Below are 18,535 nucleotides of genomic sequence, written 5' to 3' on the forward strand. Positions count from 1 at the left end.
ACTGCATTAAACTTTGGCTGTGTATTTAACTTTACAGTTGGCTACATCTGAATAAAAATAGATGGCTTTTGAAAATATTCCCTCAATCTCTTCTAGAGAAAAAACCCTTTCCATGCCCTTTTAAAATAATGCAGGCTGCCTTTATTTTTTAAAAATGGCATGTCCTTTGAGGAAATGTAAAGCAAGCTGACGTTAAGGTAACAGGGATTTTGGCTAACAGTAAAGTTAATGGCTAGGGAATTAGAAAGACGAATTCCATTACTGGCATTTGTATGACTGGGCCCTAGAGAGGTTAAAGAAGTTCAGCAGAGGATTAAGTCATTTAGGAGATGGGCTTCCCAAATTAGCAGAATTAATAGATTGAGGGAAAGGGAGTAAAAGAAAAAGTACAGTCATATGTGGCTTAATGACAGGGCTACACTTTGAGAAATCCATTGTTAGGCGACTTCGTCACTGTGTGAAATCATGGAAGATACACAATCCTAGATGATACTGCCGGCTATATACATAGGCTCTATGGTCTAGCCTATTGCTCCCAGGCTACAAACCTGTACAGCACGACTGAATACTGTAGGCAGCTGTAACACAATGGTAAGGATCTGTGTATCTAAACACAGAAAAGATACAGTAAAAACAGGATATTATAATCTTATTGAACTGCCGTCGTACGTGTGGTCCATTTTTGACCAAAGTGTAGTTATACAGTGCATGACTGTAATAAAGTCATCTTCAACTACAAGTCTATGAGGCCTTCCTCCTAGAAGCCCTGAGAAATCAAATGATTCACAAAGGTAGGAAGACATTATTTTCCTTAATCATTCTAAAAAAGGGTATAATGGTATTCTCTTCCATTCCCTTTCCGGTGACATTCCTTGAGTTAAGCCTCATTCTGTATGTTATCGATAAATGATATACATAATTTCTCCTCTGTTGAGGAGGAAAAACACAGCATTTTGGCAGTGGCAGATAAAGGATATGAAAGTCTTCCCTGGCAAGGGCAGAACAGATGGTCCAGATACCTGGGGAAGGAAAATCAGCTTCTGAGATGTATATGATGATATAGGATCATGTAATAAAATATATATATTTTTTTCTGTAAGAGTTCTGGATTAACAAAATTAGGGAAAAAGCACCACAAAGTTTTGAAAAAATGCAATTTCCATATGCATGTAAACAAGTATTATCAGTATATGCATACTTATTTCTTTGTAGGTGGCATGAAAATTACACACCTACAGAGAAGACCCCATTAAAAAAATTATACAAAGAAAAAAGTACCACTTTCAACATTTTAAAAAAAGTTTTCAATATTAAAAAAAATCTCACTTTCAATAATTTTCAAATGAGTTTTACTGGATTTCCAAAATGCAAATTAAAGAGATAAGTAAAAACATAAACATTTAATGAAATGGCCCAAGTAAGGCTACTGTTGCTTTTGTAATTGATCTCTTCTGTCTTTGGGTTTTTGATTGCACCCAGTTTGAAGAGGGAAGGAAAACTACAGGCCCTGCTCAAACTGAATCTTGTACCTAGCCTGAATAGAGAATCTAGGGATTGGAACCAGAAGTCTGTTACAAAACAGACTCTTCCCTTTGCCATTCTCAGAAATGCAGAGTAAAGTGATGCTAATGGAAGACTCAGGGACCACTTCAGGTGGACTGAGGAACCATCTCAGGTTTGAGTCAGCCTTTTGTTTCAGGTAGGGATTCCACTCTCTTCTCTAGGGTGCTCCTATGAATTCTTTCTAATCTAACCAGACCCAAATCATACTTATTATTATTATTATTAATATTATTATTACTTTTGAGACACAGTTGTGTTCTGTCACCCAGCCTGGAGTGCAATGGCGTGAATCTCGGCTCACTGCAGCCTCTGCTTCCTGAGTTCAAGTGATTCTCGTGCCTCAGCCTCCTGAGTAGCTGGGACTACAGGTGTGTGCCACTGCACCCAGGTAATTTTTGTATTTTCTGTAGAGACAGGGTTTCACCATGTTGGTCTTGAACTCCTGACCTCAAGTGATCTGCCTGCCTCGGCCTTCCAAAGTGCTGGGATTACTGGCGTGAGCCACCGGTGCCTGGCCAAAATCATGCTTCTTACTAAAGCTTGTTAGGTGTTAGGCCATTGTAATAATTAGATTTCTCCATCTATTTGATCTAAACAGGCGTGAATATATTTACCAAGGTTATTGGTTTCTTGACAGTAGTGAAGATAAACTGTTACGCAAAATAAATACAGAGCCATGTATTAAAAGAATAAAGTCCTACATAAATTCTAACAAGAATGGTAAACAGCAGACTCCAGTTCAACCCGAGACACATAAATTAGTAATCTAAATATTTAAGAAACTGAGAAAAATAAGAAACTTTCCTCTTCCTCTGTTCTGTGTTATAAATAGAAATGCAGTGAAAGTGATAATACAAATTTGGAACATAAGGATTCCAAAACATAGCATCAAAACTGAGTTTATTTTCTTCCTATCTCATTTGATTGGATAATTCTGTAGCATATTTTATTTTTTCCAACAGCTGTATTTTATGATCATGTTCATTGTCATCATCACCAAGTGGAAAGATAACTAAGTGTTCTTAAGTTCTAGGTGAAGGGAGGCCACTGCCAAAGTAAACAGAGTTGGTCCCAGTTGTGTAAAACCTACATGGTCATGAGTGACGCAAACATTTTCCTCATGCACTCTAATACATAATAATGATCCTTCCAGGACTGGTTGATATGATAGAAGTCATAGCACAGCCAGTCCAATAAATTTCCATGGTGTGGATCACCACTCCACAAATCTAGAAAAATAGATAAAATAATTTGACTATTTCGATAGCTATGATGACCTCACAGAGTGATGCCATAAATCTGTTTGTGAACACACAATGTGAGGTAGAAACATCAGGGTTTGTTGTGGTTGTTGTTGTTGTTGGAGGTGTTGTAGAGCAGAAAATAATGGTTTCAAAGTTAGAAGACCCAGCTCTTTATCCTATTTTTGTCACTAGTTAACTGTGTGACTTTGGCCAAGTCACTTAAACATTTGTGGCCTTCTGTCCCCTTACTAATAATATAAGGTATGTAAAGTAATGTCATCTCTAGCTTTACCAGCTCATGATTTTCATCCATGCACAAAAGAATAGGGAGGCAACATGCTTTGAGACCTGAATAATCCAAAAAAAGCAAATCAAGGGCTAATTACCTCACTGAAGACTGCATGGATACGACATGCGCTTTTGCCTTTCTGTTTCCCTGAGGGCTTTGTACTTTCTTCTAGAGCAGTTTCAGGGACAATTTTAGTCCTCACTCTTTAGGAGACAGAAGCATCTCTGCCTGGACTCTCCCTTGGTGGCTGAGACTTGGCAAACTCCTTTCCTTTCTGTTTTTCTTTGTGAAGTTCATGTTTATTTTAAATTTCATTACTTCTTTTATTCCAACACAGTTTAAGTATCAATATGCAAGGCGTGCAAAAGAAATCAAAGGCACACGGGCCATGTACATGTAAATAACAGGAAAAATTATTCTCAGGGAGAGAGAAATCTTTCAGGAAAACTTTGCTGAATGTCATTACCAGGCCTCAAATAAAAATAAAGCAAATCAAAACAGATCTGGTTTCCTTGGATTAGCCTCAAAGGCAATACTGTTTATTAAAACCAAAAAAGATCCCTGCTTAGTTTATCTGATCTGTCCACATTTGAATAAGCTACCATTTATTAGGAGTTGTGTGTTTTTCAAGTCACAGATCCAGTCCTTGTGTCTGAGATGAGATGTCCTAGCAGATAGTGAGACAATATTCCAACATCACAGAAGACAGGGATACCCACCATGGCCATGGCAGGAACACCGCTTGCTGTTTGCCTTGCCATCCTGCAGGGTTTTCATAAGTAGGGTAAGAATCAGTGAATGGCAGCAGAAGCAGCACCTCTAGGGAATGAGGGGATCCTTGGCCTTCTGGTGGGGAGAGGATAACTGTCCATAGTGCACACTGGTATTCAGGATCAGGAGTCTGTCATGAATCTGGCCTCCCAACTCAAAGGTCAAGAAGAGGTCACAAGATCGTAGGTCATTAGATGGGCAGAATGGAGATGAATCCTTAGCATTCTCTGGGAAGCCCCTTAAGGTGAGGAGTCTTAAACTAGACACAGCCAACTTTCTGTATGGCAGGTTCGACCAATAATGGATTAAACACATTTGGGGGAGAAAAACAAAAAAAGATAACAATACAACAAAATAATACAAATAAAAAACACAGCATAACCACTATTTACATAGTGTTTACATTAGGTACTAGAAGTAATTAGGTAATATAAGTAAGAGATAATTTAAAGTATATGGGAGGATGTGTTATATGCAAATAATATGCCATTTCATATAAGGGACTGTGGATTTTGGTATCCATGGGTAGGAGGGGGGTCCTGGACCAATTCCTCATGGATGCTGAGGGATAACTTTATTAGGAAGGACTTAACATGACAGCCTTGCTTCTAAAGCTGGAAAGGGCCAGCGCTCAGTATCGAATGATCAGGAGTTGCTCATTTTACAGCTATGACTGAGGCAAAGACTGGCAACCTGCCCCATGGGTTAGGTCTCTGCACCTCAATGCCATTGAGGTGGCTTCATCTGGTGGAAAACACGTTGACTTGCAATCATCAATCTGGCTGCATGCCCTTGAAAAGAAAATCACTTTACATTTCTCTCTCCCAAATTCTTTCTATTGACTGTTCCTTTAACTTCTAAAAACTATAATTCTAGGATCAGGCAATCAGCATTCTCAAATACTTGAGTGAAATTACAGCCAGGTGTCTTCTGCCTCCCAGTTCCCATGACTGTGGTTTCCTCTCTGCAATCCTCTGGCACATGGGCTCTCAGGGCTGACCTGAGAGGTGTCCAGGCTACACGGTGTAGAAGTCCACACACTGGTGGCATCGATGGGCTATTTTCTTAAAGTACTCATCCAGGGGCATGATCAGGGCTGGTGAGGAGAGAGAGGTCTGTCATGGTATTTAAAAGTCATCATGACATGTGTTAAATGGCCAGTAAAATATTTTTTCTAATCATTATTGGGCCTTTCCTTCTTTGACAAGTGGGTTGTGGTTTGCAACTTCTCTTTCCATGCCATCAGGGCTTCTACCTGCTCATTTAACAGGTAGAGAGTCTGATATAAAAGGTTTCCTTCACCTGAGAACCATTCCCTCAGCTTCCTCTCCCAACCTGGCCTGCTTTGTTCTGCCTTGCTCGACCACTGTTTCCATTTTATGATAAATCTGGCTCCGAACTCCACATGGTCCTATGCACTTAATACCCTGGGTTGTCCTCTTGCCTTATAACCTTGGCCTGCCCAAGACTCTGATTCTACTTTGCACCAAAACTATTGTTAGATATAAACCCTACTCACTTTTATGTGGTCCCAGCTCCTAAAACCCCAACCTTGACCCCCATCTAGCTGCCTGGGAGTGTGACATTTATGTCAGATTATGTTAAAGAGTATTGTGGGTTTGGTTAGAGATAAGATTCCACTGGGCTGGAATATGACATCAGGAAATTAGCTCCCTAAATGTGCTGTGTGTGCTCTGAGTAGAGCTGCATCCTAATCCACATGCTCTTAAGTGTCACAGTGCTTGAATGGGAATGAGGAGTCCATTCACCTCCCTGAGCTCTGTGCAGAGACAGCTTGAAACAATCAGTCACTGGACTCAGGCACATATAGGCCATCTGACAGACCAAGGTCTCCAAAGGAAAATGGTCTCAAGAAAAGATGATGGGGCTACCAGGAGAAACAAGCATCGCGAGTGAAGAGGATGGCTGTGGAACAGTTAACCTTGAGCAGGGAAGCAATTGAGAGGCTGTCCTTGGCCTCTGCAAATCAGCCTCCTTGTTTCACCTCCCTCAGAGTGTCATTGTGCACTGGGAAGGCAAGGTGTAAGGCAAGGAGAGAAAAATTTCAGACAGTGGTAAGAATTGGGAAGAAAGGAAACTAACATAAAATGATGATTGTGGGAGAGAGGCTGGGGTAGAGGTGAGGCTGTATTAGAGTATCTCAGGCTCAGGCTCCAGAGCTCTTCTGCAATACCCTCTCCCCAGGTGAGCTCATCCTGTCCTGACAATTTAAATGTCATCCGTATTCTAATGACCCCCACATTAGTACCCCCATCCCTGTCTTCTTTCCTGAGCTCCAGACTTACCTGGCATCTCTGCTTCAATATCCAAAAGGCTTCTAAATTTAGCATTGTCAAATCCAAATTCTTGATACTCTAGCCCTTTGGATCTCTACTTTTTCCATCTTTCCTGTTCCAGTAAACACCATGAGAGTTGACTTAAATGTGTCTTTGATTCTTTTCTTGATTCCTTTCTTTCTCTCACACATATGGTAACCATAGAACTTATCATCCAAACTAGAACAATTCTGAGAGTAAATTGGGGAGCTATTAATAATTAGGCTGTGTGATACTGTGATATATAATAAGGACTATCTATATTTTGGTCTTCATCCCAGCTCCCAGCTAGAACTCCTAAAATCCTTGTAATTTCCTAAGTGATGAGAGTGATAAAGGTGAAAGGGCAGTTTTTGTAATTCATAAGAAATCCTTTTCAACCACACCCGAGTTTATGTTAATGAGGTAACCTTGGAAAGCTCCTAAGAAAAAGGTCTGGATGCTTGGGGAACCAATCTTGTGATTAGAGGGTTGGAATTTTCAGATTCCCTCACTCCTACCCCTGCCCTCTAAGGAGGGAAGAGGGGCTGAAGGCTGAGTTGATCACCAGTGGCCAATAATTTAATCAGTCACGCCTACATGATGAAACCTCAATAAAAACCCCAAAGGATAGGGTTCAGAGAGCTTTTCCCTGACTCTGGGGTAAAGATGGAAGATTCCATTTGGTTTCAAATTGTGTCAATAGAGCTAAAAAGGTCATATGTAGACTAAACTATATGTGAGGTATGTAAGAATTGAGCTATTTACTATTTGTATGGTGGTGAGGGGAAGGTGGGGAATATATTTTCCAAGCATTGTTTTATCCAATAAACGTGACCCCTTTACCAACCCTCTAATAATAGGTCATGAATATTTTCTCATTCAATCCTCACATCAAGTCTATGGGGCTGGCCTTACATGTGGGGAAGCCTGGGCATAGACAGATGAAGTAACTTGTGCAAAGTCACACCACTAGGAATTATTAGAGCAAAGATTTGAATTGAGACCCATCTGACTACAAAGTTGGTATCTTTAGCTATTGCCCTATACCAGATTTAACTTGGTTAAATCTTTAAGAAACATGGTACACCAGCCAAATCTTCCTCTCCACTTTTAGTTGTAGCCCTTATTCTCTTAAAGACCTTGCTGGGAGGCTTCTACTGTGAAGAACTTTGGCAAATATTACTTCATGGGAAACTGCATTGAAATGATCTTCTCCAGGTAGATGTGACATGAAAGTGGCCATGATTATGTAAGATGCTGGTGGCTTTCTTTTAATTGTGATCTGCACAAAGCCAAGCAGAGACTGAGGTGCTCATCTGGCTAATTCAAGGTCAGTCTCTCTTTCATATACCGGAATGGTTGGATACTTCGACAATGTAAAATAAACGCCTTTGATGTTCCATTTCAGGCTGTGAGCCTTCATCTAACCTGAAAGTCACTCCTTCTGAAGGCCAATAATGCTTTAATAAAAATAAATGGTTTAAGTTAACCTGATGCTTATTACAGCTACGGCCTGCACAGCTATAACTTTCTGTTGAATGGAGTGGAATACTGACCATTAAAGGAGAAATATTTTTCTAAGGGAAATTAAATGTTATTCCACCCATCAAAGGGCTAAAATATAGTGTCCATTTGATCAGGAAGGAGTGTTAACTTTTAACATGATCACAATTCACTGAGTGACCCTATGGTAGCATCCTACAATTCAAGGAACGTTAATAAAATGGGAGGATAATAAAAATTTAAACCCCATGAACCACTTTCATACCATTACCTTTCAATTTGTTTTTCATATACCTCACAGTATGCATGTGTCTGGATACACATGCAAGCTAGATCTACCTGCACACAGTAACATAATGATTGAAGTCATTACTCAACTAATTCAAGCTTAATATTTCACCCATATCTTTACTGCCTAATAATTACTCAAATTATCTACAGGACCAAAAATACAGGGATGCCATTTCTAATATCATTGTCTGATTAACATCTCTCTCTCTCTCTCTCTCTCTACACACACACACACACACACACACGCGTATATATGAATACATATGAAGAACACATATAGTTTACATTTTTATTGTGTTTAGATAATGATTATACTGTTTTCTAAGAAGAGTTTGCAAACTTTTCTCCATTTTCTTCATTCTACAGCTGTGGTTTCCAACATAGTAGTCACTAGCCATGTGTGGCTATTTAAATTTAAGTTAATTGTAACAAAATAAAATTTAAAATTCTGTTCCTCAGTTACTAGTCACATTTCATGTGGCCACCATATGGCAGTGCATATGTGCATATATAGGACATATATACACACACACAAATAATGAAAATGACATATATGATATATATGTTTTATGTATATAACACATACACACACACATATATAAGTTTCTCATATATAACTCTATATGAACTAACTGAAGCATGTTAGTTCTACATCTCATTTTCATTGCCTTGTGTTTGGGATTCCATCCATTTAAATTCCAGAATATTTAATGAAAGTGGCAAAATTGAATTTGTAAGCAGTCATCAAAGAATCTATATGATAGTAATAAAGGATACCATTCATTGAGTGCTGATTGAATGATCAGTGCCAGGCTCAGTGGCTTTAAAAGTAATACATATTAATTCATTTAATCCTCACTGTGACCATAATAGAAAGGTATATTCCATTTAGTTTGGAAAAACAATGAATAAAGAAATTAAGTTTCCCATTTTATGTAAGCAGTGGAACTTCATTACTATGTAGCCATAAAAATCATGTTTTTGAAAATTATTTAATGATAGAGGGATATACTCACTATTCAATAAAAGGCAGAACATAAAACATATATGGATATGTTTGTGTCTCCTGCATATCTAGATATACATGTAATGAAAATGCACTCACTATATATAGAGAGAATTAAAAATACCTGAAAGGTAATATACTCACATGTTAACAATTTTGTGGGGTAGTGGATAACTTGTCTTTTCCATGGTTTTTCTATGATTGTTAAATTTATTGAAATAAGCATGTATCATTTTGAGACTCAGATAAAAGCAATAAAAATGTTTTCAAAAATTGTCCCAGAAGCTACAGAAAATTTAAGCAGAGAATTTGCGATGAAATTAATAGAAAAAGAAGAGTTGTCTCCTAAAACATTCACGAACTTAGACCTCAGTAACTTACAGAAAATTTCTACCAATACTTTAAGAATCAGCTAATTCCAGTGCTATTTAAAATGCTTGAGTGCAGTGTTACCAAAAAGAATTTCTGCAATGATAAAAAGGTCCCATACAGGCACTGCCATATGGTGGCCACATGAAATGTGGCTAGTAACTAAGGAACAGAATTTTAAAGTTTATTTCATTACAATTAATTTAAATTTAAATAGCCACACATGGCTAGTGACTACCATGTTGGACACCACAGTTCTAGATTACAGAAAATGGAGAAAAGTTTGTAAATTCTTCTTAGAAGACAGTATAATCATTAAACATAATAAAAATGTAAACTATGAACAGATTTCATATATGAATATAAAGGCAAAAAATAATATAATAAACACTAGCAAATATAATCTCAAAAACATTAGAGGAATAGTATATAGTAGAAATTCAGGATTGTTCATAATGGAAATCCATTAATATCATCCATTTATTTGAATAGATCTAAACAGAAAACTTAGACTATGGCCATTGGAAAGGCATTTGCTAAAATCAAACATCCATTCTTGATTACAAAATTCTTAGTAAGATAGAACTAAGTTGATACGTCTGACATTATATATTTTATAACATGATAAACTATATATCTCAACCGAGAAGACTACATGGGAAAATAAGAAAATGAAGAAATGACAAAAACAATCCCATTAAATTGAGGAAGTTCCCATTAAATACACAATGAAAAGAAATATGTTCACTGTAACCACGATTACTTTAGATTATTCTGGAGATTCCAATCAATGAAATTAGATAACAGAAAAAACAGGATGTCTAGCATTTGAAAGCGGTAAGTTATCCCTGATTGTGGGCATTATTAATATAGTTCTGCAACACTAATACAAATAATCACAAATACTACAAAGTAGTGGTTAAGGGCATGGACTGTGGAGTCCTGCTGCTAGTTCAATTGCTGGCTCTATTAGTAACCAGCTATGTGACCTTGGGCAAATTACTTAAACTCTCTGTGCTTACTTCCAAAGCCGTAAAATGAGGACAATAAACTTATTTATTATGGGGCTACTATCTATTAAGGCGAAAGTAGGTAAATAGAGCAAGAGAGCTCTTAGGACATGCCTGCCGCATATAATAAATGCTATACATTATTATAATTAGGGTTACAACAATGAGGCTATTAATAATATACAAAATATACAACAATCCAAAGTTTCCAATATGAAAAAATGAATTTAAATTATAATAGTAACATAATGATTAAATACCTAGAACTAAACTGAAGAAAACTGTACAAGATTAGTAAATACTGAAAAATGCTACTGGGAATAAAAAGAAGAGTTGAAGAAGGGGAAAACATATTATATTTGAATAGGAAGATTCAACATCATAAAGTTACAAATTTCCGCTAAATTATCCTATAAGTTTAAAAACTCATATAATGATTCTAAATTCATACAAAAATAAACATGAAAAGAATAAAAATAGAGCAATAAAGAAAACAGCATGAACAGCCGTGAGACATTATAACTCTAGAGTACTAATACAAGATGGTGCTGCAGTATGAATAGAGACCTAGATTCATGGTACACTTTAGAGAGCACGGAAATAGAAGCAAGTACATATGGGTATTTAATATATGTTAAATGGGGATACTGCATATGAGAGGGGGAAAGATTAATTATTCAATAAATGCCAGTTACAAAAATAATAGGCCATCTGAAAAAAATAATGTCGGCTCTCTACTTCATTCTTTACACTGAAATAAGTTCTCTACAGACTAAAGATTTAATGACAAAAAGAAATTTAAAAAGTAGAGGCTGAAAACATGAATGCTTTTCAGTAGTCTTGGTCTATAGAAAATCTTACTATGGAAATACTAAAACCACTATGAGATCACACCTCACACCTGTTAGGATTGCTATCATCCAAAAAACAAGAGCTAACAACTGTTGGTGAGGGTATGGAGAAAAAGGAATCCTAGTACACTGCTGGTGGGAATGTAGGTGGGTGCAGCCATTAGGGAAAACAGTATGGAGGTTCCTAAAGAAATAAAAAACAGAACTACCATTTAAGATTCACCAATTCAGGCTGGGCGCGGTGGCTCAAGCCTGTAATCCCAGCACTTTGGGAGGCCGAGATGGGTGGATCACGAGGTCAGGAGATCGAGACCATCCTGGCTAATACGGTGAAACCCCGTCTCTACTAAAAAATACAAAAAAAAACTAGCCGGGCGAGGTGGCGGGCGCCTGTAGTCCCAGCTACTTGGGAGGCTGAGGCAGGAGAATGGCGTAAACCTGGGAGGCAGAGTTTGCAGCGAGCTGAGATCTGGCCACTGCACTCTACCCTGGGCGACAGAGCGAGACTCCGTCTCAAAAAAAAAAAAAAAAAAAAAAAAGATTCACCAATCCCTCTTCTGGGTATATACCCGAGGGAGATAAAATCACCACCTTGGAGAGATATCTGCACTCCCATGTTAATTGTGGCATTACTCATGATAGCCAAGATAGGGAAGCATCCTAAGTGTCCATGTGTCCACTGAAGGATGAACAGATAAAGAAAATATACATACATACACATATACAATGGATTATTAGTGTTTACCCTCAACAAGGGACATCCTGACATTTGCCACAACATGGATGGGCCTGGAGGACATCATGTTAAGTAAAATAAGCCAGACACAGAAAGAAAAATACTGAATGATCTCACCTATATATGGAATCTAATTTTTAAGAAAGGTCAAATGTCCAGAGATAGAGAATAAACCTTTGGTTACTGGGTGCGGGGAGTAGAGAGAAAATGGGGAAATGTAGGTCAAAGGATACAAAGTAGCGGAATGTATGATGAGCAAGTCTAGAGATCTAATGTACAATGACTACAGCTAAAAAATTGTATTAGAAATTTCTATTAAATAAGTAGATTTTACCTGCTCTTGTCCTCAAAAAACTACGTGAGACAATAGATATGTCAATTTGCTTTACTATATTAACCATTTTACTGTCTGTATGACTCCCCAAACATCATGTGGTAAACTTCAACTATACACAATAAAATTTATTTTTTTTAAAAAGATTAATACACCAGGAGTAGTGGCTCACACCTGTAATCCCAGCACTTTGGGAGGCTGAGGTGGGAAGATCACTTGAGGTCAGGAGTTTGAGACTAGCCTGGCCAACATAGTGAAAACCCACCTCTACTAAAAAAAACAAAAATTAGCCAGGTGTGGTGACGTACACCTGTAATCCTAACTACTTGGGAGGCCAAAGCACGAGAATCTCTTGAACCCAGGAGGCGAAGGTTGCAATGAGCCAAGATCGTGCCACTGGACTCCAGCCTGGGTGACAGAGTGAGACTCCATCTCAAGACAAAAAGATAATAAATGTAGCTCTGTAAAAACCAAAAATTTCTGCATGGCAAGAAGCACCACAGATAAAATAAAAGGCAATGACAAGCTGAGGGATGGGGAGGTGAATACTATCCTACAAAAAAGGGTTAATTTCCTTGACTAATAAAGAGTTTATACACATTAATAAGAAAATGACAACTCAATTGAAAAGAAGTCAAATAATAAAAGTAGACATTTCACCAAAAATATTCACTTTTTCTATTGTACTTGAAAAGATGTTCAATGTTACTTGTAATAAGAAAAATGTGGTACCATTTTTAACCTACCAAATCACTAACAACAAAAAAAGCTATAACATTCTTTTGGTAAGGATATGGGGAAGCAGTAATTTTCATATACAGTTGGTTAAAGTGTAAATTGGTTCAACGTTTTTTGGCAGACCATGTGGCAGTATCTATCATAGTCTAAAATGTATATGCCATTGCCCTAGCAACTAAACTTCCAGGATTTTACCTTGTAGATACACTTACAAATGTACGAAGTGTCATGTGTACATGTTTTCTTAAGAAGAGAAAACATGTCCATTAATAGGTGCTGGTTAAACAGATGTGACACATACAATGGAATGCTATGCAGTCATTAGAAATGAGAAGGAAGCTTGGCTTATGTATAGATGTGAATTAATCTGCAAGATGAAGTGAGAGAGAAGGGGTGCTATCATTTGTTGTTGTTGTTTTTTTTAAATATATGGGCATGTGTGTTTATAAGTGCATAGAAAACTCCTGGAAGATATTCCAGGGAGAGGAACTGGGTAGCTGAGAGACACACATGGGAAGGCAATTACTTTTCATTACACGCCATGTGATACTTTTTTGCATTTTGTACCATGGGTATACACGATATGTTTAATTGCTATTTAAAATAGGTTTTAGTTTTTATCTCTTTTTTTTCCTTCGGTTCACAAGGAGGAAATCTTGGCTCTTTCCAAATTATCTTCACACTATTAGCACTTCCTTTTGTTCCCTTCATTATGTGCATAAATAAATGTCAAAAACATAAGCAATGGGAATGTGGGACAAATCACCTCCATTTTACACAAAAATACAGTAAAACATCAAAATAGGTGTATTTGGATAATATCTGAAAAATGATACAGCAAATGTTAACAGTGTATATCTTGAGTGGGGGTGTTTTGGTTTTGGCTTGGTATTTTCTGTCATGTTCAAAGTTGTTTATACAAGAATATATAACATTTTTGTAACGATTTTTAAAAGTTTTTTAACTTTTTGCTACTCACCTGGTTCCTATCCCTGGCATTTGCATATCGAAACCTCTGGATATAATAAAAGACGAGCCATGCGAGGGAAATGATCATCAGGACAATGAAGGAGATGGAGACAAACACAACCGACGTGCGGCTCACATATTTCTGCAAGTTCCGGGTTCCGATGGTGATGTACATGGTCACGGTGATGTTTCTTTCCAGCAGGCTTACAATCTCCTTCCCTTTTGGCTCAGGAATCATTATGGCCACGATGTCTTCTACACCTGTGGTGAGAGGGGCGGGAAGGGGCAATAAAGGTTAGGACATAAGATGCGGGGGATCCCAGTGAGATGTGTGGGCACAGTCACATGAAACCAAATAAGGATAGTACTTTTGAGAATTCTGTGCTGAGCTAAGAAGATCTAATAGTTAGAAACCAAGTCAAATTTTCTCTGTCTTCAGTTACCTAGCTTTCTTCAGCTGCTGTTTTATATGTGAAAAAAGAACCTAAAATGAATTCATGATTTTAGTACCAGTGAAGTCATAATCATGCTATGCCCTTTTCAACTCTCCAAAGCATTGACCCCAGGTCTGGTAAAGAAAGGTGGACCCTTCCCAACCAGCCCAGTTCTATTTTGCATTCCACAGATTCCCTGAGGATGGGAAGGGGACTTTGCATTTCATGACAAAAGGGTAAAATGTCCTGCATTATGCCACCTGAGATGAGAGCTCTCTTTTCCCCACACTATGAATATTCAACTATAGATCTCTCTATAATATTTCTGAGGTAATTTTCTCCTATAATGAGTACCCAAGCAACCAAAAGAGAATATTTCTTAAGGAGCTCTAATATGATTTGCCAACATGAAATTATGGTCCCAGAACTACTTTCTGCTTATTTTACCTAATTCAATGGAAACAGCATGTTTCCACTGAACCGTGTACCAAGCAAAGAGAAGTGTGGTACAATGTTTCCATTGAACCACAAGCCACATACCAAGCAAAGAGAAGATGGAAGCAGTACAGATAATTCCAGGATTGTTTCACTTCCACTCAGATACTCCCACCATGGCTGCCTCAGTTATTAGACAGCTTGGAGCAAAAGCGCCATTTTTTTCTTGGGCCACTTTTATATATATGGGTCATTGTCCTTACACATCATGACACTGTGTGAAGTGAAGCCTCTTGGTGAGGAGTTCTGGGGTCCCTACAACAGGTTCTTCAGTATTATCATACTGAACTGGGTTCATTTGAATCTCGTATGATATTATCATATTAATTTCATTAGGGTATGTTCTCAGGAATCACCCCAATTCAAATCTAGGGAGGAAGATGCAAGATGATTAGGGCACAGAGGTCTCACATCCACATGGAAATATCCCATTACCTGGAGTGACTACAAATTAAAGGGAGGAAATTTGCAACAGGCATGTTGTAGATTAAGGGCAAAATTAAACTCCACTACAGCTGCTTAACACTGGCTGTATTCACATGTTGAGGTCAGTTAGATGGAACTACCAGGTTACATTTGCTCAGGCTGTTGCAAGTTTCTTAGAATGTTACTTAGGGCTTTCCTTTGACCTTGATCTCCGTGCAGGTTTTCAATCTTAAATTCCTTGATGGTGTTTCACTTAGGCTGAACAAATACTTTAAAACTACATATTAAAGTGTCTGTGCATGCTATATCAATTATATATTTAAAAAATTTCTAAAACTTTTACAAATCCAATTGTAAAATCATAAAGCCACAGCGTGGGTTTGGCTGTTATTTCTGGGAATAACTGAAACTGGTGGCTCGATTTTCAACTCTGAAGAATTTACTGGCAATTTCGACGCACCTTTTCTTTTCATTTTTACTTCGGTTAATGGCTGCATGTGGTCTGAGGCTGTGTGGGGGATTAAGGCTGCTGACTGGTTTTGTCTAAAGAAGCATGATCTTTGTATATTGAACTAATCTGGCCTAGTGAGGCTCATCCTGGTGCTGCAGCTATTTAGAGTCACTGAAGTAATGGTAGAATAATAATCTCTCGTTTCATTTATTCCCTTATTTATATTATTTTGGCATGTTTACTTAAAGCTCTAGAAGTACATTTTTTTTTTTTTCGGGATGGGATCTTGGGGTTATTTATGAGGCTTTGGATGTTCAGAAATGTGCAAGTTTTACTTTTTTTTTTTTTTTTTTTTTTGAGACAGAGTCTTGCTGTCACCCAGGCTGGAGTGCAGAGGCATGATCTTGGCTTACTGCAACCTCTGCCTCCCAGATTGAAGTAATTCTTAGAGGACTCAGCCTCCCAAGTAGCTGGAACCACAGGCGTACGCCATCATGCCTGGTTAATTTTTGTATTTTTAGTAGAGACAGAGTTTCGCCATATTGGCCAGGCTGATCTTGAACTTCTGACCTCAAGTGATCTGCCTGCCTTGGCTTCCCCAGGTGCTGGGATAACAGGCCTGAGCCACCACGCCCAGACTTACATTTTTTAGTAGTCAGACTTCACTAATATATTCCTTTATGGCTTCCAGTTTTGATACTCTTTAGAAAACTCTTTTCCACCCAAGATTAAAGAAATACTCATCTAAAATACCTTCTCAAAACCTTATTATAGCTTTACTGTTTACATTTAAGTCTTGAACAATCTGCGATTCAGTAACAATATTTATTGAATTCTTACCATGTGATAAGTAGAAAGAAGGAAGATTAGGATGCAATTTTTTCCTTTAAATTGTCAGATATATGTGGGTCAATTTTGCACTTTTTTGCTCTTGCTGTGAGGTTGACCTATGTTTTGCTGAACCTGTACCAGGCTGTTTTAGTTGTATAGCTTTTAACATATTTACTATCTGGTACCCTAACTCTTCCTTCACTATTTCCCTCCCTACAATATTCCTATTAATTACTTATACTTAGGAAACTAGAGTCTAACAGAGTTGGCTTCTGGACGTGGACAGCTTGTTTTAAACCCCAGTTCAGTACTTTAAAAATAGGCAACCAAATTTTCAATCTCCAAAAAGCTTTAAACTACTCATCATCCATTTTCAGGGACTTCAGAAAACATTTTCTCTTCCTGTAGGGTAAAGTATAATTAACTATTTTAAAGCATTTATTTTAAACTTCAGTGCTTAGTTACACTGCTTGTGTTGTCTGTGCCACTGTTGTGCCCTCATGACATATAACATCTACTCAGAAAGACAAACAGTACAAATGGCAGTGAGGAGGGCATGTTCATCCGAACTTCAACCTTATTCATTTGCAGTATTCATAATACATTTCTAGAGTTCATCTTGGTAAAAACACATGAGATTTTGGGAGATTACTCTGGTGTGCTTTAGTCTATTGTGCATGGTAAAAAGTGATACCAGGGATATGTATTTATCCTAATAGAAACAGTCACTAAGAATTTAGGTATCTAGGGTGTCCAAAAAAGATACAAAGCGAAGTGGATTTGGATGAATTATCTTACTCTGATCAATGCACAAAATCCAGGGCAAAATGCTCCTCCAGGATCTATATTGTTCAACTAAGGCATGTGCACTGATACGAGTATCAAATTCCCTGATCTTTGCTTCATTTTGGAATCTGCAGCTACGGTGTAATGGAGAAGCCAGCAGGTTCTCCCAAGTATACTAGGATATGCTTTGCTTCTATGGGTGTGTGTGAGGCAGGGAAGAAGAAAAATGGGTGGCACTAGGGGGAGTGGTGCAAGCCCAGCACAGTGATCTCAGAGTTCAATGCTGCCTTAAGTAGCTACTACGCATCTATGACATTCCAAGGCCCAGGGAAAAGAAGTTAACAAATAGCATATCTGGTATGGGAAAACCCACAAAGAGGTCCTGCTATTCGGGCAATTCTATTTATTGTAACACAGAGTGCCTCTTTTTGCAAAATTATATCAGCCTACTATCTATTTTCCTCCCAAAGGCACTTTATACTTGTGAGTGGTGAGAGGTTGCTATTATGTAATTATTGTGTGCTCTGGAAAAGCTCTACAGTCAGGGAGAAAATGTGTGACCAGGACACGTATGACCTGGCTGCCAGACGACAGCAGAGAAGCATCCTGTATTTTTAGTGCTTCCTTTTCCCATGAGAGTGCTCCATTGCCAGGATCTAATTTGGTATATGCAGATCAAAAATGAATCAAAACAGAAGTTCACAAAGTCAAATGTTTAATAACTAGGAAAGCCTTTACTTGTAAATTCAAACCAGGTTGTTTAGACATTGTATTAATAAAATATCTAGAATACCAGTGCAGTGCTAGACATTTCACAAAGCCTGCAATCCCATTCTTCCCTGGGACCCTGGAGATTGACAGCATCTCTCCCTGGGTTCATTTGATCAAAACTTCTTTTTCAACCTCTTGTATTCTTTTTGCTCCATTAATCTTTACTTCAATCTCAGTCTCACTGTTGGCCCTCTAGAAATTAGGTGGCAAAAAAACACAAAACCTTATATTGTCCCATTTGTAGATATTTTCTATTTGCACACTTAATATCTACTTTTTCAAAACTAGAGTCCTCTCTTGTTGATCATTTATTCTCAAAAGGAATGTGTATGAAATTATTTTAAAAACC

At 37.9% G+C, this 18,535-nt stretch overlaps 1 protein-coding gene across 2 annotated transcripts in view; it reads right to left on the reverse strand.

Annotated features, from left to right (window-relative positions):
• The window catches only part of RNF150 (ring finger protein 150), a 271,783-nt gene that overhangs the window by 83,068 nt on the left and 170,180 nt on the right, over nt 1-18,535 (reverse strand). For both annotated transcript variants that reach the window (XM_007999860.3, XM_037992360.2), the window contains exon 2: nt 14,003-14,253. In XM_007999860.3, coding sequence (XP_007998051.2) covers nt 14,003-14,253 — 251 coding nt within the window. The remainder of the gene's footprint in view (nt 1-14,002; nt 14,254-18,535) is intronic.

The sequence above is a fragment of the Chlorocebus sabaeus genome, chromosome 7, assembly GCF_047675955.1.
Source record: "Chlorocebus sabaeus isolate Y175 chromosome 7, mChlSab1.0.hap1, whole genome shotgun sequence".
Taxonomy (NCBI): Eukaryota; Metazoa; Chordata; class Mammalia; order Primates; family Cercopithecidae; genus Chlorocebus; species Chlorocebus sabaeus.